At 37.2% G+C, this 24617-nt stretch overlaps 1 protein-coding gene across 8 annotated transcripts in view; it reads left to right on the top strand.

The window, feature by feature from the left end:
• The window catches only part of VPS13B (vacuolar protein sorting 13 homolog B), a 468066-nt gene that overhangs the window by 244962 nt on the left and 198487 nt on the right, over positions 1-24617 (top strand). For 6 of the 8 annotated variants that reach the window (XM_035319261.1, XM_035319260.1, XM_035319263.1 and 3 more), the window contains 5 exons: positions 2242-2448; positions 15017-15188; positions 16217-16331; positions 20110-20251; positions 21952-22357. In XM_035319261.1, the coding sequence (XP_035175152.1) occupies positions 2242-2448; positions 15017-15188; positions 16217-16331; positions 20110-20251; positions 21952-22357 (1042 nt within the window). Of the gene's footprint in view, positions 1-2241; positions 2449-15016; positions 15189-16216; positions 16332-17805; positions 17873-20109; positions 20252-21951; positions 22358-24617 lie in introns of all 8 variants that reach the window. The other 2 variants (XM_035319264.1, XM_035319265.1) reach the window with 1 other exon arrangement.

Below are 24617 nucleotides of genomic sequence, written 5' to 3' on the forward strand. Positions count from 1 at the left end.
GAGGGAAACATTTCTTAACAAATACTGGCAGAGTTATTCCTATTTTTGTCATACAATTTTTCTTTTCTTGAATAGGGAGTACTAAACGTAATTACGTTTAATGTTGTGCTCCAAAATACTTCTAAAACAAAGAGACCTTACGCTTACATTAGCTCTTCTGATATTATGAGGAATGGTCTTCAAAACTTGAAGAAATCCTTCAATTTGAATGAGTAACAACTGCTGAGGTAAAATTAAGAGTATTAAAAAATAATCAAAGACAGCTTCAGCTCTTTATGTGAGAGGTGGTTTTGTTTGTTTTTGTTTGTTTTTTAACATATAGACGTGTCTTTTCTCTTCAAAGAGGTATGGTAGCGTGGCTTTTATGTAGTTTCTATTTTTTAAATTATCTCTATGAAAATCATCTCCTAATCAAAGTGTGCCTTTTTTCTTAGTGAACTTGTTGCTTTGTCTCTGATTTCAGATGATAAAGTTCATTAGGTTCACACTTACTGGCTTATGGGTTGCTGGCAACAGTCTGAAAGGTGACCATAGCTGTCTGAAATAGCCGCTATTTCAGAGTAGATGTAAGAATTCCACCCTCTGAAATTTTTAAAAATCTCTCTGAGAACATAAGTAATTATTAGCTTTAATGATTATGACTGTTGTAATCCCAGTAAGGTCTAAACTCTGGATTATCTGATGACAAACCTCTTCAGGATTTACAATAGCATGCATGTAAACAGAGAAGTTGCATCATTTCTTCCTTTGTGTCATTTTGGGTCTTTATGAACAGTAGTAGCATAATTAAATTTCTGGAAGCCCTGCTTCTTCAGGAGAAGCATAGTTTAAATTATCCTTTCGTCTCTTGACCAATAAATATTTTGAGGGAGGGGAGGCTGCAAGCATGTATGATTTGGATGCGTGCCTGTATCCTATTAATTTTCTAGAGATTTTTTTGCCAGCAAAGTGTCAACACCAGTTAATATTATATTACTCAATCAATCAGATGGACATTATTAGTTGATCTTCCTAAGTTATATGGAAGAAACTCAGGAAAACTTGGAAATTTGTGAATAGCAATTTAAAGGCTACCACTGCATATCAAAGTGCTACAGACATGAAACCTTTTAAAGTGAAGCTAAAAGGAGTTTTTTTATTAAGTGAAAACAGCCACCATTATTGTTTGTCTATAGATTGCACCATATATGAAGATTTAAAAAAAAAAAAAAAAAAAAAGTACCGAGAAGTTTATCTCCTGTAAGGAAAAATTCTGTCAAAAGTGTGTATGACCTGCTCAGTGTAAGCCTTGAAACTTCAAAAGAAAACCCAAGATGAACTAAGAAGGTTTTTATAAAATTCCAGCACTTCACCTCTTAAGAAAGGACTGTAGCATGTTCTTTGAGACTTCATCACACACTCTCACGCACAAAATCAAGTACTGTTTTATATCAAATGTAGATTGACAGCAGTGTTTTTCTGCATCTGTTCTGCCCACATAAGAAGCCAGCTTCATAGAGTAGATGTGTCCTGAGGCTTAAAGTTCTTATAAATATGAGAATTTCCATTTTTTATAATGGCAAGTTGGGTATGGTATCCAGCTGTGGATCTGCTTATATATTGTTTGCAGTTTTCCCTGAGCTTGTTTTATACAGTATATTGCAGTATGTTGTCATACAAATTCCGTGATTAATGCTTATTTACAAAAACTTATGTAAATATCTTAGAACTGAGTCAAACAATGTGCAAGTTAAACAGTGTGTTTTCTGAATATTGGAATGACATATGCCAGGAGACTGTTGAGTTTAATAATGATAACACAGATAAACATAGAACAGTTTCATGTGCTGCATGGGATCATTATTTTAATACCATTTAAATGAATAAATTTTGTGTTGTTATTATTTCGTAAAGTTTGTATGTTTGCATTTTTCTAGAGGCAGTATCTATACATATGAAGTATGCTACAAATTACCTTTGTTTAATTGTTAAAATTTATGTTAATAAAATTTTACAAGCACAGATTATTGGCTGTACTTTTATGAACTACATACTGGATTATTAGACAAAGAGCTGATTATTTTTATCAACATCGCTATACTGTGACTGCTGTTAATTATTTTAATTGCAATGTAGATGCTTATCAGAACTTTATAGATTCTGAGGATTTCAGTTCTATGTTTTAATTCTCACTGGAGGACTTTGATTTTGATGATCTTCCCCTACCTCATTAAGAAATTCTTCCTTTATTTTTTCTTTCAGGTGCAGCTTTTGTACGAACTGGCTGAGATTACAAGTAAAGTTTGGAATAAAATTCAGAGGAAGGGAATTCTGTATCAGTCTTCTGTTTATACTGAAACCATGACAGGACCTGCTCCTCCTAGCTCTCCAGTTAAAAGTAGTGTTGGTACTGCTCCACCAGATACCAGCACATACAGCCCATCAGCTGACATTGGGACCACTACAGAGGTAAGTTTTCCAAAAAAAAAAAAAAAAAAAAAAATCACATGAATACTGATTTACAAGATACAGAGTTCAGTCAAGTACAAATGAAAAGGATCAATAAAGAGTAGTGGTGTCCCTATGGAAAGTAGCTTTGCTCCTGATCAGCCAATGAAGGATAGATACATCATTGCTCTGTTTGGTGTAGAAAAAAAAATGGTTGCAGTATTTCTCCTATGTCTTTTATTTGTCTGAATTGTTTCTCTTTGAACTGAATGAATATTAACTCTTGTAAGAAAATTATGGTTAGTGTTTTCAGATCAAGAAGCATAAGGTATTTTTCAAGTCCAGAGTTATTAGGATAGTAACTGGTATTTTTGAAGTACCTGTGGTACCTGAGCTGCATGTGAGTCATTCCAGGTAGCTTCAGGCAGTCAGCCTGTCATGTTGAAGCCAGTCAAAATGAAGACTGAGACACTGCAGAGCTGCTGCATGTAGTATCTGTTGACGAGCCAGAAGAGGTACCAGGGATGTGGAGACTCCCAAGGCTGGCATTGCAGATTACCCAGTTGTGCGCTCATGCCAGATCCATCCAGGCACTGTTATCCTCCGTCTGTGAGCTACTTCGGGAGCTCTGCTTCTTCCACTGTCCCAGCTGTCCCTTGTCTCAGGGGTGTTTTCATAACTATGTCACATGAGGATTTTGGTATGCAGCTTCAAATATGAGAAAGATTGGCCGCTTGTTTTTATCCATTTCTGCTTCCTTAATTTGCAGCACTGCATAACTGCTTGGAGCAAACTGGTACCTGATCTTAATCTCTGTGTGTGCCTAAAACTGTAAAATGTTATTTTGAGGCATGGGAAGGACTTCTGCTTCTTTCCCATGCGGAGGAAAGACGGCTAATTCTTCTGTCAGCATAAGTACGTTGTTAAATGTCATCCACGACTGTCATTAGCTCACCAGCTAGCCGATGCATTAGAGTGGTTGGTCACAAGAACCTATGCAACTGAATAGGCCAAGTATTTGTGATTTTCTTAGTGCCTCTCACAGGCTTACTAGTTACATCAATTAGTTGGCCTTGTTTGTGCTCCAGCAAGAACCTCTAAACGCATAAGATGAGATGAAGGTACGCTGGTATTTTGTAATGGGTATGCAATGCTCAATTCTTTCCATTCTCAGGATAACCACAGTGATTTAGGGGTACCTGGAGGTTCTGAGACACAGTCAAATACTTGGTAGTTGAATGCTAACCGCAATTCCATAGTTCAACAACATTGGACCAGGACTGCTTTAACCCGATGTGTGGCTTGTATTAATTCCAGGTTTTGGAGAGAATAAAATGGTGATTGCTAGTGCTTACTATAACATATGCATGACATGCATGCACATACACACAAGTAATTCATTAAAGGGTGTTAGAGATGAAGCTTTAGTTCTTTAGTCATTTCACTAAAATTAATTTCTAAATTTTTTGACTAGCCTGTGTTTTGGTGTCTTTCTGTGTGCATGTGAACTCTGTTGCAAAAAATCTTGCCATGGATACAAAACTTAAGATAAGCAATAACAGTAAGAAAACAGTATGTCCACAAAAGTAGAATTTTTTCACCTACTAACATCAACTTCCTTTTACATTAAAATGAGAAACCACCAGCTTTATAAATAACATTTTTTTTACCCTCTATATAGACAGAAGTATTTAGAGTACATGCTGTACTTAGAGAATTACTTGAAACTGATTCAGTAATTGTTTTAATCCATATGTTACCAAGATTATTTTGGCAATGTGGGTCCAAGTTCAGCATTCACATCCTACTACTTGCAAAATATTGTTCATCGTTTTTTCATTTTCTTCCTATTCTCAACAAATACTGTGCTCTAGCTAAATAAATTTTCTCCTGATCTACGTGAAGTTTGGTGAAGTAGCTAACAGACCAATAGTAAAATTTGTGTTCAGCCTTTTTCCACTCTGAAGCTGGGATCAGCATCTCAATCTTGTTAGAACAGAAAGTCATATTAAAACACATGTCATTAATATTGGACTTTTTTCGTAATGGAGGACTTAGACTTGACATAGCACCTTACAATCAAGATTTGAAAATTGCTTTGTAAGGAGTGTATCTTTATGCTAGACAATATAAAGAAATTTAAAAGATTGATTGTGCTTGGAGGATATTATTATTTAAGGTATGAAAAAAAAAAAAAGAAAAAAGATGCAAACAGGAGAAAATCTTTGTGTGAAACCATATAGATCATATGCCTGAAAGAGTGATAGAGGAATGAAGCTCCTGTCCATCTCCATTCAAAGCTCTCAGGCCAAGTTGTTCCATCTATGGCCAGAGTAGGAAGGCAGTCCAGAAGAACAGGCAGGCACAAGAGATACGCAAATACGCTGGCAGAAAAACATACCAAGGCAGGTGTCATTTGCTTAATGGAGACAGTGAGGTGGGAGAGCACACACGTTCAAAGAGTTGCAGTCAACTGCTCAATGTCCAGGTGGAGATCAGTAGTGAGTGATGTTGCTCACTATTGGGACCAGCACTATTTAAAATCTTTGTTGGTGACATTAACAGTGAAACTGAGTGCACCCTCAGCAAGTTTGCTGATGACACCAAGCTGTGTGGTCAACATGCTGGAGGCAAAGGATGTGATCCAGGGGGACCTGGGCAGGCCTGAGATGTGGGCCTGTGCAAACCTCTTGAGGTTCAACAAGGCCAGGTGCAAGGTCTTGTGGGCCAGGGCAATCCCAAGCACAAATACAGGCTGGGCAGAGAGTGGATTGAGAGCAGCCCTGAGGAGGAGGACCTGGGGGGGTGCTGGTTAATGAGAAGCTCAATAGGAGCCAGCAATGTGCACTTGCAGCCCAGAAAGCCAACCGTATCCTGGGTTCTATCAAAACTAGTGGTGTGGCCAGCAGGGCAAGGGAGGTGATTCTCCCCCTTTGCTCTGCTCTCATGAGACCCCAGCTATAGCTCGGCATTTAGCTCTGGGGCCCCCAGCAAGAGAAGGACATGAAAGTACTAGAACGAGCCCAGAGGAGGGCCACAAAGGTGACTGAGGTGCTTAAGCACCTCTATGAAAAAAGGTTGAGGGAGTTGGGGTTGTCCAGCCTGGAGAAGAGAAGACTCCAGGTAGACTTCATTGCAGCCTTCCAGTACCTAAAGGAGGCCTACAGGGAAGTTGGAGAGAGACTCAGGGAGGGTGGTGACAGGACAAGGGGGGATGGCTTTAAACTAAAAGAGGGGAGATGTAGATTAGGTGTTAGGAAGAAATTCTTCACTCAGAGGGTGGTGAGGCACTGGCACAGGCTGCCCAGAGAAGCTGTGGGTGCCACATCCCTGGAAGTGTTCAAGGCTGGGCTGGATGGGGCTTTGGGCAGCCTGGTCTGGCAGGAGGTGTCCCTGCCCATGGCAGGAGGGTTGGAACCAGATGATCTTTAACGTTCCTTCCAACCCAAACTATTATTAGAATCATAGAATCAATGATATGTAGCTAGATATGTGAGGATGTTGGAAGTTCTTTTACAGAAATGCAAAATGAAAATTAGAAGGCTAAATTTGATATTGTCAGGAAAGGATTCACAAAGTTATTTAAGTATAGGAGGGTAATGTTTTTGGCCCAGCAGTTGAAGTGAATCTTAATCCATTTCTGGTTAACTGGGTGGGAATATTAAGTGTATTGTGATTAAGTTGAAAACAGTATGTAGGGCATGCAAGGGTTTAAATTTACAGTAACAAAAAAAAAAAAAAAAAAAAAAAGGAGAAGGTTTAGAAATATTGTTGTTGAAAAAAAAAAGGATTTGGAGAGAATCTTTGGTATAGAAAGTCAAGTAAGAGTTTCGATTCCTGTGACACTGGTAGCTATAAAACAAGCTGTATTTGAATTTGTGGGTGCTATTAGCATTTATAAGTTCTCCCTTGATATGGGGCTTGTGATCACTTGAAGGAAGTTAGTGGTGAAAGTCAGTTTTGCACAGTGAAACAAAAATAAATTTCAAGGCATTTTGAAGGTATGAAATGATCGTTCATGGATCATCCTGTGACAAGTAGCTAACATTGTTCCTGAGGCTGTGCACAGTCCTGCTATCTGTGAGTTTTGTATTACTGCTGGGGACAGAAAAGGGAAAGAGGGAGGAGAAACACACTTGGCCAACCAGTGAGAAATAATAAAAGGAACCATACTGTCTTCTCACAGTTCTAATGGACTATTTTAGACAATGTAAGTTAAATAAAGGGGAACATAATGGTTGGCAGTATTTCCACAACACATTTGCTTCTGCAGTTGGTGGCTGTCTCTGAACTTATTCAACGTATATCAAAGTACAAGCTAGATTTTCATTAATGACATGGTTGCTGTCCAGTTCTTTGAGGTAAGACATGTTGAGAATTAAAAAAAATATGTATTGAAAAATAAGCTAGGGAATGCTTCTCCCTCATTCTTTTTAACCAGTGAAAAACATTTGTCCTTTGAGAGTAATTAATTACTTAGTTTCCTTTTACTAATTTAATTGTAATCACCATACCTTGCTTTAACATAGTGTGATCATGAAATTCTAATTCCTTATTTGAAGAGGGAAGAATAAGAAGATGAGAGAGAGAACCTGGTCTCTTCTGCTGTCTCCAGCTGCTACTTTGGACTATTTTATTCTGCTGAAGGCCTTAGGTATAATCTCTATAGACTTTATTTGAAAAAAAGTAACTTTTTTTATATGTTCAAATATGCATGGCCTCCTATTATAGAAGTAAAGGTGCATCTGAGAGGCATCTGTACAGAGAGGAAGTGTTGTCCAGCTATTCCTCTGCCCCAGAAGTAGTCAAAGTAAGTCAACAGGCCTTGCAGGCAGGAAATGGAGACAGATTTTTTTGATTGTTTTGTCTTCTGTGAAGTACAGCAGCTAGTTCTACCTGTCAACTTGCCTAATGGGCTACAGATGTCAGCCTGCTATATCATGCTATTTCTAGTTAGGCCAAGGTTTTCTTGTGGGTCTGGTGTGAAAGCATAGTCCTTCATGGTCTGTCTACGTATGTATCATTGCATATGACAGCTATTTTAGACATAAGATTTTATCTGGAGATCCAATTTGTTCATAAGAGCGTAATTGGTGAAATCCAATAAAGTATTTTAAAACTCAATTGCATTATCTTGTTGAGAGATCCCTCAGTTGAGAGCTGAGTATTTTTCAGAGTGCCTTCTGAAAAAAATAATTTTAATTTCAAAAATGTATAAAAGAGTGGGGGGTGTAACCCAGTACTTATCAGCTCCATATATCATCGAGTACTCTTCAGTACTTCCAAGTGTCTTCAAGTACTCTTCGGACTGGTACAGAAAATCTGAGCCATGGAGAGGGATTGCTGTTTGGAGAGAAGGCAGAAATTATCTTTAATACCTCACAGAAATAATGATTGGTGGAACTGAGATGTCAGGAAAGTTAACCAACTGATAATAAGTGATTCTGCGTGGAAGCAGGGGATGAATGAAAAAGGCATGCTTCCAGGGAATAGGAGAGGGAAAAGGGAAGGTGGAGGCAGCTGAGAAGTTTGGAGCAACATTCCACTTTTTTCCTGGGTCTGATTAATTCCTGTGTGTTGCTCCTGGTTAGAACTGGACTACTCTCTTCCCTTCCCACAGGGTCTGAATTCCTTCAGGGGATCAGTAAGTGCACATGAGCCAGTTACAGTACTGGTGCTCACTGGCCAGGAGACCCTAACACCAACAGAACTTTGCTTGATTGCTGTCTTGATACTGGCAGGTCTGAAGACAACTTGCAAATACTCTGAGAAATAGAAGAATACTTTTCATCTCGGATTAAATACCATGCACTTCTTTACATTCTCCAAAATGCCATTATTGATTACTGATAGAGGCATATTATGATCTTCAGAAATTTGGAGGTACTTTGTATCAGCTTAAAGTTACAAGCAATGTGGGAAGGAAGCTAGTCCTTGTTGTTTGAACTGGAAGATACCGTCCTATGTTTGTCAGTTATGACTTGTATTCAGACTACTGTAACACTAGGATTTTTCATGGAAGAAATGGAGGGGGTAATATATCAAAATGGAGTGCATGAGCCACAGTTTAAGCTTGCAGCTATTTTTATAGCCATTATTGCAGACTAACAGCAACAAAGCATATGGAGTAATTAAACAGTAATATATTCATCTCCAGGCTTGGCTTAGGGACATTTTCCAAGACTTTGGGAAATCTTGTTTGTGTTTTGTTTATCAGTTTTTATTTTGTTTACATGTTCCTACAGTTTTTAATATTGAAATTTTGCAATCTGTCAAACAAAAATAATTCACTACAATAGGTACATTTTTTTTAACTTCAGAGGTTTTACAGTTAATGTGCTTTGTTCTGTGGGAGACATGATTTTTTCTAAAAGCTTCTTTCAGCTGCAATGGACTTGCTATAAAAGAGTAAGAAGAAAGCAAACTCTCACAACTGTTTGTATTAAAAAGTAAAAGAAGTAATTTGTTTATATGGTCCCTGGATGATTTATATTTTAAGTTGTATATAATTCTTCCCGTGCTGACAGGTTGATAGGGAATACCACAGTCCAATGCAGATAAAGCTACCTAGCTTACTGAATTTTAGTCTGGGTGGTGGTAAGAGAGGGAAACATGAGAGGCTTATAACTACTGGAGGGATGGAAACAGTTAATCATTTTTACCATCCCTCCTTTGGAACACCAAGAGCAAAGGTAGTACAGACTACAACAGGCCACTTGTTACTGTTTACTTAAGTACAAACAGTGGTAGAAGTGTTTAGTCCTTGGGGAAACTCAGTGATTGAGCAAGAACGCAGAAGTTATTTTGATAAGGCATAGCAGTAGTGTGGCCAAACTGTGATCATCCCTGAGCTTTAGGCAGGCCAAGGATGAAGGCCTCATATGTTTGGTTCTTCCTGATGAACAAAGATAAATTCTGCTAAGAAAATAAACTCAGTATATTGGTCAATTTGCAACAATTGGTGAAAGAATTAAATTGTATATTTTAGGACTTGGCATGAGAAGTTGTGGGAAAATAGCTCAGTGTTTCTGACTCTGGCTTGATTTTTCTGTAGATCTGGAAACAGAGAGGAAAATTAATGCATAAACATATTTAACAATACCACGCTGGGTGCTGAAAATGCAAAACGAAAATTGAAACTGCATGAGAAACAAGAGCACAGTCTGTCTTTTCACTTCATTTTCTTAGTTTTTCAGTGAAAAAATTCTAAGAATTTGAGCTTATTAAAACAAAAGACTTCAGCTACTGCAGTTCATCACTTTTTCAATCCCTGTGACTCTGCTCAATGGTTTAGGATACAATACCATTAATATAAAGTTTAGAAGAAATGTAATCTCCATTTTTCACCGCAAAGGATAGCCACATAGCAGCTTCTGCCTTCAAAGGATCCATCTGTGTTACTCATGCTACTGAGAGAGAATGGGCCAATTCAACTGTTTGTGTATGTTTGAATGGTAGAAAAAATGTGGATAGTATGTTCATATTGAACTGCTGAAGTAGAAGATAGGAGGAGCCTGTAACCTTTGACTGGGACGTAGCGATGTGCAGCTGGGGATGTCTGTTGATAAGCTCTTCAGCTGGCATAGCTGCAAGCAGAAGAGGTTATCCCTGTAAGCCTCAGCTGAATGCAGTTTTAGCTCTGTTGTCAAGCTAGCAAGTGCAAGTGGTAAAATGCATAAGTGACTTGGAATACCAGGTGAGCAATCGCTAGCCTGAGTACAGAATTGGGGAGCAAAGCTAAGCATGACACAGTTGAGTCCCTTGTTAGGTTTTGCAGTCCCTGTGATCAAACAAGCCCTAAAATCCTAGCACTTGCAGGTCCAGGTGTCAGACCCCCAACTTACTCTGCCATGAAAACAGCCCCTTGGTGTTAAGGCTCTGGCCAGAGGTTCATAGTTCCTTTATTTCTGATAACATTGCTTGCTTCACAGATCAAGATACTTTCTTTGCACTGGTGTTTTATATCAACAGCCTCCACTTGATTCCTAGATGTCCAAGGACTGGTTTTCTTTCTACGTCTACACAATTATATGCTACAGCATTTGAATTTATTTTAATAAATCCACCTCACACACTGCAGAGTTTCACGTCAGAAACATCTGCAAATCAGACAAGCATAAGCACAAACATAACTGGAATTGTTCCAGTATAAGCTTTGCTCCAGCAACATCAATGGAAACTGCAAGCATCTTGGCCTCTTTTCCTCACCTGTGTATTTTTTTTATCATAGTTTATCAGATATACAGCCTGTTCCAAAGCCTTAGGTATGTAGAAAAGGAAGAAGCAGTTTCTAATTATACATTGAGGCCTGTCCCTGTAACTGTTTTTTGATAAAAATTCACATTTTTCATGTGCTTGGAAGTTGGTAGGGAACACATTCCCTAAAATTCAGGGTTTGCTGCTTTTAAATTTGATTGCACATTCCTGAGTTAATTTGCTTTTTATATATGTCTGGGTTTATGCTATATAACTGTAGTTCTTCAAGAATCTCAAAAATACTGTTACAATTAACCTTGTGCCAAAATTATCAACTGGCTGATACTTTTGTGAAGTACATCATTTAATAGCTACAGAAAAATAAGCTTAAACTGTGGGAAAATGATTCCCTCAGTTTTCTGCAGAACAAAGTTATCTATATTCTCAAACCACTAAACAAAAACAGCTCTCTGTAGAGAATAATAATAAAAAAAAAAAAGTTTAAAAAATGCATGAAACATCTAAACACGTTACATTATGAAAAAGAACCAGCAAAGTATAAAATTAAAAAATTGCCATGGTGGCAGTATGTATGTGCTGTTAAGTGTACCACTTAATGTTTAATTTACTATTGTTGTCTTCTGTTTTTTTTTTTATTATCAGAAATGTAGAGATCTGCCAACATTTTAGAACAGAGTTCATTTTCATACAAAAAGCATTTTGGAACGTGTCTAGCGTGAGAGTGAATGGGGAGGGAGGGGACTGTCTCTCACTCCTACCCCCTCCATCACAGTTTGTAAGTTGCAGTCTAGCAAATGAAATGTGCCAGTCGTACAAAAAGAACTTCAAAAATGCTCCAGCTCGAAAAATAAAAAATAAAAAGGAAAATGCTTTTTATAAAATGAAAAAGAATAGAGAGCAGCAGATCAGTCCACAACACATGGATATTGCTTTCAACTTTGACTTGAACTGAAAATAAACAATCTCAGGTTTAAATAAGTATTGTTCTTCCATTTCCTTGACCTTTAACTGGCCTGCATTTCTTGATATCCTGTGAAATTCATCTGAGGATATCAGCTATGGCAGGTTGTCCTTGGCTGGCTGATTCCTCCACAGCTGCCTGGCTTGCAGGATCCCCCCTTTTCTAAAGTACTCTTGTCACCAGACACAATGGGACTCCAAAAACAGAAGCATCATCTTTTAGGAGTATCATTCAAAGGCTAGTTACAAAGGTGTGGGAAGTTGTTGAAAGGCAGTGTGTCAAAGAACTGTTCAGGTAAGTTATACAAAAGACACAATGAGAAAGGAATGTACTGGCAGAAACTGAACCTCTCAGAATGAATGCCATGCTGAATGACGTGAAGCTGCAGTCATGACATAGGATGGGGCTTCTCTGGTAAGAGGATCTTACAAATAAGGACTGATTAAAATGGGGTTCTCAAACTGTTGTGTTCATTCAGGTCCTGGAAGAATACATTTCCTCTCCTGCTTTTTATATCTTTGCATGTAAGCATAGTAGATAGCTGAGGAGAGGCAGGCTGGAGGCAAACTGAGGTGTAAGAAGGAAATGCACAGGCAGTGGAAGCAGAGACGTGTGGCCTGAGAAGAGTACAGGGATGCTGTCTGGATGTGTAGGGACCATGAAAGCCAAGGCACAGAATGGAATTGAACTTGGAAAGGGATGCAAAGAATAACAAGAAGGAATTCTATAGGTACCTTGGTCAGAGAGAGAAGACCAAGGAAGTGTACCCCCTCTGATAAATGAGAAGGGAGAACTGGTAACAACAGACAGGGAGAAGTGGCTGTTCTCCTTGTATCCTTTCACATGTTTGGAGAGTGCCAGGCCTGACACTTTCCGTGGTTGTTTCCCAATTTTTATTCATTAATAATCTAAATTTACAGTCAATGTAAGAGAAAAACAGAAAGAGGAGGAATAAACAAATGATAAACGCAAAAGGGTCTTGCTAAGTCCGTGTCTTGGAGAGGGATTCAGGTGGTTTTGTGTAAGGAAGTTTGTTCAATGAGAATATGGTGTAGTGCTCAAACAAGAAAGAACAGGGAGGGAAGCCAGAAAGGGAGGAGAGCTAATAAGCCTCAATTAGCAGCTGATTTTCTGGAGTTCTTTGTAGCATAACAATTTTTCAAAAGACAGTCAGCAGTGACTCTACAAGTAGTCTGTTCAGAGCTGTAAGCAGTCGTGCTTATACCTGGTTTCATGCATTTCTTTAATGCAAAACCACTGTCACTGGGAAAATTAAAGGTGAAATGAATCTTAGTTTTCATATCAGCGCATCATACTATATCTGTTGAACTGTTCCAGATACTGTAGTCTCACATTTAGGTAGGTATTCATTTCCAGTAACATATTGTAGGTGCACAAGCTCTCCTTTTGTCATATGAATGAATATCTGGAGAGGTAAGCTCTGTATGTTAGTGATTTGACAGTTGTCTTATCCACCTTAATAGGTATCAGTAGGTTTTTAAAGGATAGAGGTAGCTGCACACTGATAAAATACCTTTATTTTTCTTTCTATTTGTGTCCTCTAAAAGTTTTGCAGAAAAAAAAAAGAAAAAAAAAAAAGAAAATGTTAATTTGAGTGACTTAAAGCTGAAAGCTTGAAATAGAAGCTGTCGTTCAGTGTTTCTCTGAAGAAGATGGAAAAAGTAATTGTATTCTTCATTATGTAATAAATTCTAACAGCACGATGTCAGCTGCTCCATTTGGTGTCTATCAAATAGCCCAAAGTCATAACATGCTGCATACAAAACTTCTGAAAGATTTTGACCTACCTTTTTGTCTTGTCTTACGGTTGGGATGGTGATAAGAGAACATGTATACATGATAGAAATCCTGTAATTAAACTGTAGGCCTGAGTTGATTGAAAATGTGATTTATCAACATAAATGCTTCCATATGAGCTATTTTGCTTGGTCTGGGATAAGTTCTACCCATCCAGAAAATAGATTGCTAACAGAATTTCCATATTCGTGGTCTTGGGCTGCAAAATGAGTCAAGTAATGTCAGGTTTTAGATTTTGCTACTGAAAGTAAGTTTTTTTCCAGAACTGAAGTGAGTTTATTAGCACATCTTGCCTGACAGATTAAAGTAGATTCAGTCAAACTGTGCAGTCTCTATGTGTGTCTGATTTTAGGCTGTTTCCCATATAAATCATCATGGTTAATATTTAGGTAAATCTCAAAATTCCTAAGAATGTTCATCATAATTTATATTTTGTAATCCTCAAAGCATTCATGAAAAGTTTGGATGTTTATTTGTCGAAAATGTTAAAAACAACTTGATCTTAATGATTCAAAGTGGCAATACCTTTTTCTTTTCCATTTATGCTTGAATATTGAAGGAAACTAGCAGCATTTGATGGGGTTACAAGTGAAGGTGCTGGGGATTGTTAGTGGCTTCTGATTTTCACTAGTGACTTGTGTGTCAATTGCATTGAGTTTAACAGTCTGTAAATACTAAGAACTGAGGAGCAATTGTACATCTGCATCTTTTCTTTCCTCTGTGGACCCAGTAAGTTTTGGCAAAGGAAAGTTCTGGTGAAATCCCCTTGCTGGTGAATTTTTCAGTTGTCCTATGAAGAATTATCAGGACTTGTCTGCAGGTCTCCGATAAGCCCTCCTAGTAGGATTTTCAGTATGTCTTTTATATGTCATGCTGTCTTTAAGAAAACATAGACTTCTATGTCTTGTTTGCCGATTCCCTATTTTAGGGAATGAGTAAGGATTAATGGTGGCACAGAAGCTTCTACAAGCCCGTTTATCAACAGTTCATTTATTGAAGAATACTGCAAGTGACAATCAACTTTTTAAACAACAGAAAAGCATTAAACATTGGAACTAAAATGCTTTCAGTTCTTACACACAGCTATTACTTGGTGAAATCATTTTCCCAAGCAGTTACAAGAAAAAAAAAAAGTTTAATGCCATATATGCAGTATGGAAATGTTATTGACGTACTGGGATATTCTCCATTTAGCACCTCCAACAACTCTTTTCTTCTTTTGCCCTTCAGATATACACATACTTCTCTTTTCCCATTGCACGTCAGAATATTCCTTTCAATTCCTGCAAGATTGGTGTAAGCTATTGAGGAAAGCTCCCTATACCAAGTGCAATGATGTCATTGAACATCACCATTTTACCACATAATTTTTATTTCTACCTAAAAACAACAGCAACAAAAAAAAAGGATAATATATTTTGTTCTATTTTTTCCTGACATTAAAAAAATGGCTTAATTCAAATGCACTGTCAGTGACTCTGCTTGTATTTACATGTATGTAATTTGGTGGGTCTACATCACTTTAGACAGAAGAAAAATGGGCAGCGGTGAAAAGCAAATATTCTTTTCTCAGCTGTTACTTCTGTTTTATAGGGTGATTCTCTTCAGGGTGGTGATGACTCTCCATTCTCCGACTCTATTACATTGGAACAAACAACAAGTAATATTGGAGTCTCAAGTGGACGTGTCAGCCTGTGGATGCAGTGGATGTTGCCAAAAATTACTATAAAATTGTTTGCTCCTGATCCTAGAAATAATGGGACAGGTATTCAACATTTTTCCCCTTAATGTACAATTTTAAGTTCCATGCGTTATTTTACAACACAGTATTAGCTACAGAGCGTTTATTGGTAATATTAGACATTATTTAATAGAAAAATAATTGGTTGAATCTGAGCAACAAGCTGGAGTTAGGTTAGTGCATGTAAAAATAATTCAGCATTGTTCTTTGGCATAAACTTCCCTTTCCATATGGAAAGATGATTATATTAAATTGGAAATAAGTTGATTATTTTACTTAATAGAATACTGCATTTTTGCTTTAATAGTAACCATGTTCCATTTCTGTATGATTTAGTTGTTTTTTGTGTGTGTCCATTTATAAGCATGTAGTTTTGCATTGATAAATTCAAAAAATCATCACAGATTATTTTCACCACAGATTATTTTTCATCACAGATCACACATGATAAATAAAGTCATTGGAAGGTTGAACTTCATATTAAAAATAGAAATATGTGTGGAACACAATTAGCTTTTTTTAAATTTGACATTACAGTGATTATCATCTGGACAGTAATTGTTTGAAAGGAACTCATATTCTGTAAATGTACTGAAAGACTTCAGATATGGTTTTTTTAGGAAACTGATGATTAACAGTTTAACATTGTTAATCATAGAACTGTGAAAATATAAGGAGACTAATGATTAAATTAATTTTCAAAGAGATATACTTGAACCTTTGATAAAAATTACCTGAGAGAAAGAAATCTCAGATGTAGTTGGAGTAAATATCAAATATCTTTGTATTTTTTACAGCAATTATACTATGAAAACCTGAATTAAAACACCCATAAATAAGTCGCTCTACGCTTTAGTATAGAACAGTTTGGATTATAGGATTTCTTCTGGTTCCTGTCATTATGACAGTTGAATAAAAGAGTGCTGTGTGAAAAAACTGTGAGTCAAGTTAGCATCATCCTATTTATGACATCAGTTTCCCAGGTTTATTTCTATGCTTTCAAAGTTACAGGTTTCAGATTAATAGTTTTTTATCTCCTTGGACTTTTGCAGAAGTTTGTGTTGTCAGTGAATTGGAAGATCTCAGTGCCTCAGTGGACATGCAGGATGTGTATACCAAAATCAAATGTAAAATAGAAAGCTTCAACATTGACCATTACAGAAACAGGTAATTCCTGGCAGTTACTCTGTTACAATGTCAGTGTGAAATGAGGCGTTTTTTTCTTTTTCCTTATTTCTTACCTTGAATTTAAGATTGTTGTTGAATTTCTTTAAAATTAGATAGATGTTATCTTTTTAAGTAAGCAAAATCAGAATTTCTCAGAATTGTATCCAATTCTGAAAAAAAAAAATACACATGGAAATCATTACAAATTAGGAAAGCATTTTTTGCTTCTCTGTTGGTCCATTGACAAAAATCATTTATTTTAGCTGAACTTTTGAATGGGAAATTTCTTAAATACCATTTCATGACAAATTACCTTTATCAATTTGCCAATATTTAGTGTTTTGTGGTGCCATACTTTTACATATTAAAAATAATTACCTAACAAATCAAGTTATTTCTTTTGCCAAGCAACACAGTAATGGATGGAACTAAGCTGATCATCTCTGCTTCTGTGGCATGGTACAGTGTTTTGCAGAGACGCCTCAGTAACGTTTCAGACATTAATGTCAGCCAGTATGGCATCAATATTATGTACATTTAGGCTAGGAAGTTAGAGCTACTATATATCTTGTCACTTAGCAAATCTTGTTTAGTTTGGTGCAGATATGTAACTGTATTAATTTGGCACCCAAATGCACAGTTCTGTAGAGATATTGCGTATCTCTTATAGCACGTATTGGCCATGAGCACACAAATGAAAGATAATTATGGAGTGTTTGATCAACTGGGTCATTGTTTGCTGTTACAGCTCAACAGATTCTAAGAGACAGAAATTGAGAGGAAATAGGATAGCTGTTGTGTTATTTCCTGGGAGAAAAAAATAAATGAAAGCTTTAGAACAATTCTTTGGCATTGAAAATGACAAAACTATTTAGAAGCACAAATCATGTTGACTTAAAAGCCTGTGAATGCATGGTTTTATTGGACATTCCTTATCCTTGCCTGTGTAGGAAGGAGATTTAATATCAACTTAGATAAGTTACTGACATTTCTGAGACTTTTTTTTCTAATCAACAGTCTAAAACAAACAAACAAATCCGATTCCTGTTCTTTTGCCTGAGTTATAAATATTGTTTGAACATATGGTAATATTTGATAATCAAAGTTTGTACTTTATTTTATTTATTTATTTATTAAAGCAAGTCATGCTGCTTTAAAAAGCATTGGAATCCCAGTAGCCAGAAGCTCTTAACAAGCTGCATTGTCTACAGAGTTTGTGCAGTGCTTGAGAGAGGATACCTCACTTCCAGGAGTATAATGCTCTCATTGGAAAAAAAATCAATTTCAGAGTGTTCTTGTTGCCTAATGCTATATTGAGGTTTCTTTATTTTTTTCAAGTCATTCCACATGACCAAATTGGTACTGTTTTTATTTACATTTCATAATCTCTTCAGAATAACCTTCTCTGTCATTAAATTTCTATGAACTAAAGCCAAAAGCAGAGAATAGATAAGGTGAACGTTCTGTCTTCCAGACCAGGGGAAGGCTGGCAGTCAGGACATTCTGAAGGAATGTTTCTACAATGCAGACAAAAGTTTTTGGTGAGATTTCTTTAGTAACCTAAGGTGCTTACCTGAATAATTCTTCCTAAGCAACATAGTTTTCTTTGTTCTTTTTTATGTTGAAAAGAATGATTACAAGAATTACAATACAAAGCAACATTTTAATTCTTAATAACGAATATTTCTAAATAATACAATGATTTTATAATGTATTTGAGCATAGCTTTTCATTCACAATTTCTTGATTCTTGTCATCATTCTCCTCCTCATTCTGTCTTCTGAAAATCCACGGGTAAGTCTGTAGGATAATAGGAGTCTATTAAACTTTTATTTTCTTACGTTATCTCTTCCTGCAATAGGTTGTCCTTTCACATAAAATCACAGAATCACAGAATTTCTAGGTTGGAAGAGACCTCAAGATCATCAAGTCCAACCTCTGACCTAACACTAACAGTCCCCACTAAACCATATCCCTAAGCTCTACATCTAAACGTCTTTTAAAGACCTCCAGGGATGGTGACTCCACCACTTCCCTGGGCAGCCCGTTCCAGTGTCTAACAACCCTTTCGGTAAAGAAGTTCTTCCTAACATCCAACCTAAAACTCCCCTGGCGCAACTTAAGCCCATTCCCCCTCGTCCTGTCACCAGGCACGTGGGAGAACAGACCAACCCTCACCTCGCTACAGCCTCCCTTGAGGTACCTGTAGAGTGCGATAAGGTCACCCCTGAGCCTCCTCTTCTCCAGGCTGAACAAGCCCAGCTCCCTCAGCCGCTCCTCGTAAGACTTGTTCTCCAGGCCCCTCACCAGCTTCGTAGCCCTTTTCTGGACTCGCTCAAGTACCTCCATGTCCTTCTTGTAGCGAGGGGCCCAAAACTGAATGCAGTACTCAAGGTGCGGCCTCAGCAGAGCCGAGTACAGGGGGACGATCAACTCCCTAGCCACACCGTGCTGGCCACACTGTTTCTTATACAGGCCAGGATGCTGTTGGCCTTCTTGGCCACCTGAGCACATTGCTGGCTCATATTCAGGCGACTATCAACCATCACTCCCAGGTCCTTCTCTGCCTGGCAGCTCTCCAACCACTCATCTCCCAGCCTGTAGCTCTGCTTGGGGTTATTGCGCCCCAGGTGCAGGACCCGGCACTTGGCCTTGTTGAACTTCATACCGTTGACCTCAGCCCATCGGTCCAGCCTCTCCAGATCCTCCTGCAGAGCCTTCCTACCCTCGAGCAGATCGACACACGTACCTAACTTGGTGTCATCTGCAAACTTACTGAGGGTGCACTCAATGCCCTCATCCAGATCATCAATGAAAATATTGAAGAGGACCGGCCCCAGCACCGAGCCCTGGGGAACGCCACTAGTGACCGGCCTCCAACTGGATTTGACTCCATTTACCACGACTCTTTGGGCCCGGCTATCCAGCCAGTTTCTAACCCAACGAAGCGTGCGCCAGTCCAAGCCAAGAGCAGCCAGTTTCTTGAGGAGAATGCTGTGGGAAACGGTGTCAAAAGCCTTGCTGAAGTCAAGGTAGACCACATCCACAGCCTTTCCCTCATCCACCCAGCACGTCACTTTGTCATAGAAGGAGATCAGGTTCGTCAAGCAGGACCTGCCCTTCATAAACCCATGCTGACTGGGCCTGATCGCCTGCTTGCCCTGCAAGTGCTGCGTGATGACTCTCAAGATAATCTGCTCCATGAGCTTCCCTGGCACTGAAGTCAAACTGACAGGCCTGTAGTTTCCCGGGTCAGTCCTCCGGCCCTTCTTGTAGATGGGCGTCACATTTGCTAGCCGCCAGTCAACTGGGACCTCCCCCGATAGCCAGGACTGCTGATAAATGATGGATAGTGGCTTGGCCAGCACCTCTGCCAGTTCTCTCAGTACCCTTGGGTGGATCCCATCCGGCCCCATCGACTTGTGCACATCCAAGTGCCGTCCCAGGTCACCAACCATTTCTTCATGGATGGTGAGGGCCACATCTCTCTCCCCATCCCCTTCCACCAGTTCAGGGTACTGGGTATCCAGAGAACAACCGGTAATCCAGAGAACAACCGGTAATTTTTTACAAAGTTTCTTTTTTAATACCATTTTTTTGCTTTATCTATTTTAATTTTGACATTTTTGGAGAGAGTATGGCATAGGCTTTGTGTTGCAGTTACATAGAACTGTGAAAGTCTAACATAAACTTTATTTTTTTGCTTATGGTGATTTTCTTTTTTGTTCTTTTTTCTTGTTTGTCTTCCTCTCTTCCATGCCTTGTTCATTACCTCAAGCCTTGGGGAAGATTCTTGGTCTCTGGGGCAATGTGGAGGTGTATTCCTTTCCTGTACTGACAAGCTAAACAGACGTACCTTGTTGGTTCGACCCATCAACAAGCAGGATCCTTTCAGCAATTTCTCTGGCTTCTTTCCCTCTGTAAGATTTTTATTTATTTATTTATTTTTTAACAGGACTTCCACTAACAAATACCAGTTGGGTTGGGTTAAAAGAGAGAAAGTTTTTTAAAAATCTCAGTTTCATCTAACTATTTTTTGTACCAGATGTATCAGATGTATATACTGATTACATAAGTTCTGCTTTTTCCCACTTATTCTTTAGAAGTAGCTGTTAATCATTTTTGAATAGATATGGGTATGAGGTTGATGGTTCACAACTCAGTGCGTAACAGCAGTCCACTGCAGTTAATATGATTCATTTATGTTAAAAATAAGCACAGACAGTAATGTTCAGAGACTAACGTAAGAGCCAGTACTGAAGACTGCATTTTGTTCATGCAATTCTGATACGTACTTGGGGATTTAATTGGTTTGTATTACTGCACTATGCAATTGTGCAACCTTTTAGAATTACTTTATATAATAATGATAATGCAACAATTAACAATTTCATGTTTGTGTCTTTCTTTTGCCTGCTTAGATCATTACTAATTGAGTCAGAATATATCAGTGTGAGATATTAAAAAACTTTTTCTTCCTATTAGTTTATCCATGAAAGACTTTATATATGGAATTGGGCTCTTTGTCTCCACAAATGAATGACTGTATAGAATCTTTATATGTTAGTGGAAGTTCCGTGGTCTGTTTTTTTTTTTTTTTTTTTTTTTTTCATGAATATTGATTGGTAATCCTTTTCTTATTCTATTTGTTTCACATCTTATAGAAAATCTAACTTTCTAATTTGTTTTAATTCAGTTAATCATAAAAGCTTCAATTTTTTCAACATTTAGCTACATTTAATCTGTGTATTCTGTTTATTTAAGAAAGAGGTGTTTGCTCTTTTAATGTGGTTTAATTTACTTTAAATTATTTTTAATCAAAAATTTGAAGATGTTGAAAAAGCAACTGCTTGCACTATATAGTTGCTTTTATTTGTGCTCAAATGATTAAAGGTAATGTTTGAACAATCATAGAGAATTCTATTAAAAATGTTACAATTACACTGTTAAAATAACAATTACACTTAAAATAATATTTTTCATAGTTACTGCTTTTTTTGCAATTTTCAGTCACTAACAATGTATAACCGAAATCCCAAAGACTTTCGAAGATAATATCAAAAATTCAATGTCTGTCTTGTGGGAGTTAAATATCTAATTGTCATATTTATCAAGGAAATCTTCCTAAGTGAAGGAATCTGGTATTTCTGAACTACAGTGTAATATAACCTTATTTAAATGATGAGCTTTAAGACATATTATAGCTATTCTCTTGAAATACTCAAAATTGATCAGGGCAAAACCAACTGAATTCTTAGAGTATTTAGTTGACTACTCATGTTTAGAGGGAGTGAAATTAGCATCAGAGGGTTGCTTTAGCACCCATGGTGTTTGCAGATACATAAAGGACGGTGAAAGCAAGTAAGATTTACTTCTAAAATGAATATAATTGTGTGAATAATCATTAGGAAATTATTTATAGTTTTAGGTGACAATACTGTGAAGTATGGACACACTGTGGGATGAATTGTCCATCAAAAAAAAAGGAAAAAATTTCTTCTGGGATTCAGAGAGGGTGGAAAGCCATTAGGAAATATAGAACCTTAAACATCTTAACTAATAGAGAATTGACTGATGATGTATGTGTACATTTTTTCACCATTTTTTTTCTTCTTGACAGACAACTGCAAAACTTTTAGATGGCTCACACCAACAACATGGATTTCTTTCTCTAACTTATACAAAAGCTGTGACAAAAAATGTCCGACACAAACTGATATCACGAAACGAACGAAGAACATTCCATAAGCTGTCCGAAGGCCACACTGATGGGTCTCCTCACTTTCTTCATGAGATCCTTCTCTCTGCTCAGGCTTTTGATGTGGTCCTCTGTTTTCCTTTGCTTAATGCAATCGCAAGCATTTTTCAAGCCAGGTTGCCAAGGAGTCAAAAGGAGAAAAGGAAATCACCGGGCCAACCTATGAGGAGCCATACTCTGACTTCCCGCAACTTGCCTCTGATTTATATCAACACTGGTGTAATAAGAGTCTTCTTTCCCAAAGAGGAAGACCATCATAATACAGAAGGTACAGTATATTATGTTAGAGAATTTTCCTGTTCAGTATTGCAACCAAATGCTCTGACTTGATTATCTTGCTGACCTTACTGTCTTTACATTTAGAATGATTGCTTGGGTCTTCAGAATTTTAAGGGGCAGAGGCAGAAAACATCTGTCATTCCAAAAACTGTGAAAAGAGGTTGCAGTTGTTGAAAAGAGAGGTGCAGGTTGTGAAAAGAGAAATGCAGTTCTGCAGTGGTGATTCTTTTGTCAGTTCTTACTGATACTAGTAACATCTTCCATACTCTCCATTGTTGGAAGAGGAGTCTAAGCAGGAAGCCTTCGCTTTTGTGGAAATAAGCACGTAGGAAACCATTCAGTAGTGAAGCAGGTCCTGTTTCATTTTAATTATTTTCTGCAAACTGTACTTTGTGATTGTTGCCCAACAGCTGATACAGTTTATCATTTGTTTAGTAACTCTTAGCTGAAGTTATTCAAACTCCCTTATGTAAGAAGCTTCCAGTTATTTACAAAATTGTGGATAGCATAAACTGTTCTTTCAAACAAGAGTAATTAACTATTTGATCCATGAACAATGCATTTTTCTTTAAAAAAGTATTTTTCCATCCTACATAAAATACATTTACATCACTGTTACAGTCTTTGTACATAAATAGATGCTGAGGCTAAAAGTACACCTAGTAACAGTGGGAATGTGATCACTTCCATTAGCAACAATTGTTCTAGAAATTAAAAAATACCTATTTTACTGGTATCGTGATATGTTTACTGACGTTTTATAGGTATGTGTTGGTTTTTGTTTATTTTTGTTAACCATGTTTAGATTATAGCACACAATATAATCCTAAGAATATGGTTTTTTTGGGGGGGGAGGGTTGTTTTTTTTTTTTTTTTTTTTTTTTTTTCATAACCTAATTGCAAAAAGCACAGACAGTGAGAATTTACTTGAATCGTTTGTTTGCCAGCATCTTCTACAATTTTCCAAGTGGGAATGGTGCAAACACAGGAAGATAAAATTAGACTGGCTGAGTTGGCAAGAAAGAATTATGATTCTGGTTAGAAGGGAGTTCTGGGGCATGGTGTCAAGGAAATCTTTTTTTGGAAGTATGTTTTTGTGGCTCTGTAGCTGCACAGTTCATTAAAAAGAAATTTTAAAAAATCTTTTGTCTGTTTGCTATCCCTTGTTTAATTGCCATTCCTTGTTTCAAAACACTTGCAAAATATACAATGCCTATCATTAAACATGAATGTAGGTAGAAAAAAATATATATACTTATAAAGAATAATGCTGAAGATTATCTTTACTAAACTAATAACAAAGTCAATTAATCTCTTCCAGTGGAAAATTCTGAAATGTCATCAATATGAAAATCAGTTCCTTTATCTTTTCATTTTATTTTTCAGTCTGCATTCTTCCAAATTTTCATCTGTTTCTGAATGTGAAATACATCAATTCTATCTTCTACTGCTTATTGTCTTCAAGCCCTATAGAATTTGGAAATAATAATGCGGTGTAAGAGTTGAATATGACCCATGTTACGGGTGTGCTAGATCAGAAAATTGTTACATATCATGGATATATACACCCGTAAGACTTCATTCATCTGTTGATTAAGAGAGTTTAGTCCAAGAAGAGTTGTGTGATTGCTGCAATATAAGTAGAGAAGCAATGATCTTGGTTTGTCTTTTATTCCATTGTCTGTATCTCATACCTTATAATTAGAGATAGTTACCTAAACTATTCTCCCACCAAACACATGTAATTGTGATTCATATACAGAAGCGTGGTGTGTTTTTTTCTTTTTTTTTTTGTTTGTTTGTTTGTTTGTTTTGTTGTTTTTTAAAAAAGGCAAATTGTTCTTTAGTTCTGCAGTCCAAAACTGAACTTCTGAAGTGTAGTACCCAAATATTAAAAAAATAATCAAAATTGTAGGTTTTTTTTCCTCAGGAGTTTACACACTTTGTAACTATATATAACAAATAGAAAAAAGAAATACTGTATGACAGCCACTAATAATCAAATAAAAACATGTAAATTTCCTAAAACTGGTAAGTGGTAAAGACAACGAAAATCTGCATCTGGCTGGTTTGAAGGCAATAAGAAATATTTTTAATATGTACGAGGAGAAAAATTTCAGGAGTCACTAGAATGGACATGATAAATTTGTTGATAGTGAAAAAGAAAAGGCAGCATACCGAATAGACGTATGTCCTGCATTTGTAGGAGTGATATATTCTTGTCACATGAGCATGACTCTGTACTTTGA

Source organism: Oxyura jamaicensis, chromosome 2, assembly GCF_011077185.1.
Source record: "Oxyura jamaicensis isolate SHBP4307 breed ruddy duck chromosome 2, BPBGC_Ojam_1.0, whole genome shotgun sequence".
Taxonomy (NCBI): domain Eukaryota; kingdom Metazoa; phylum Chordata; class Aves; order Anseriformes; family Anatidae; genus Oxyura; species Oxyura jamaicensis.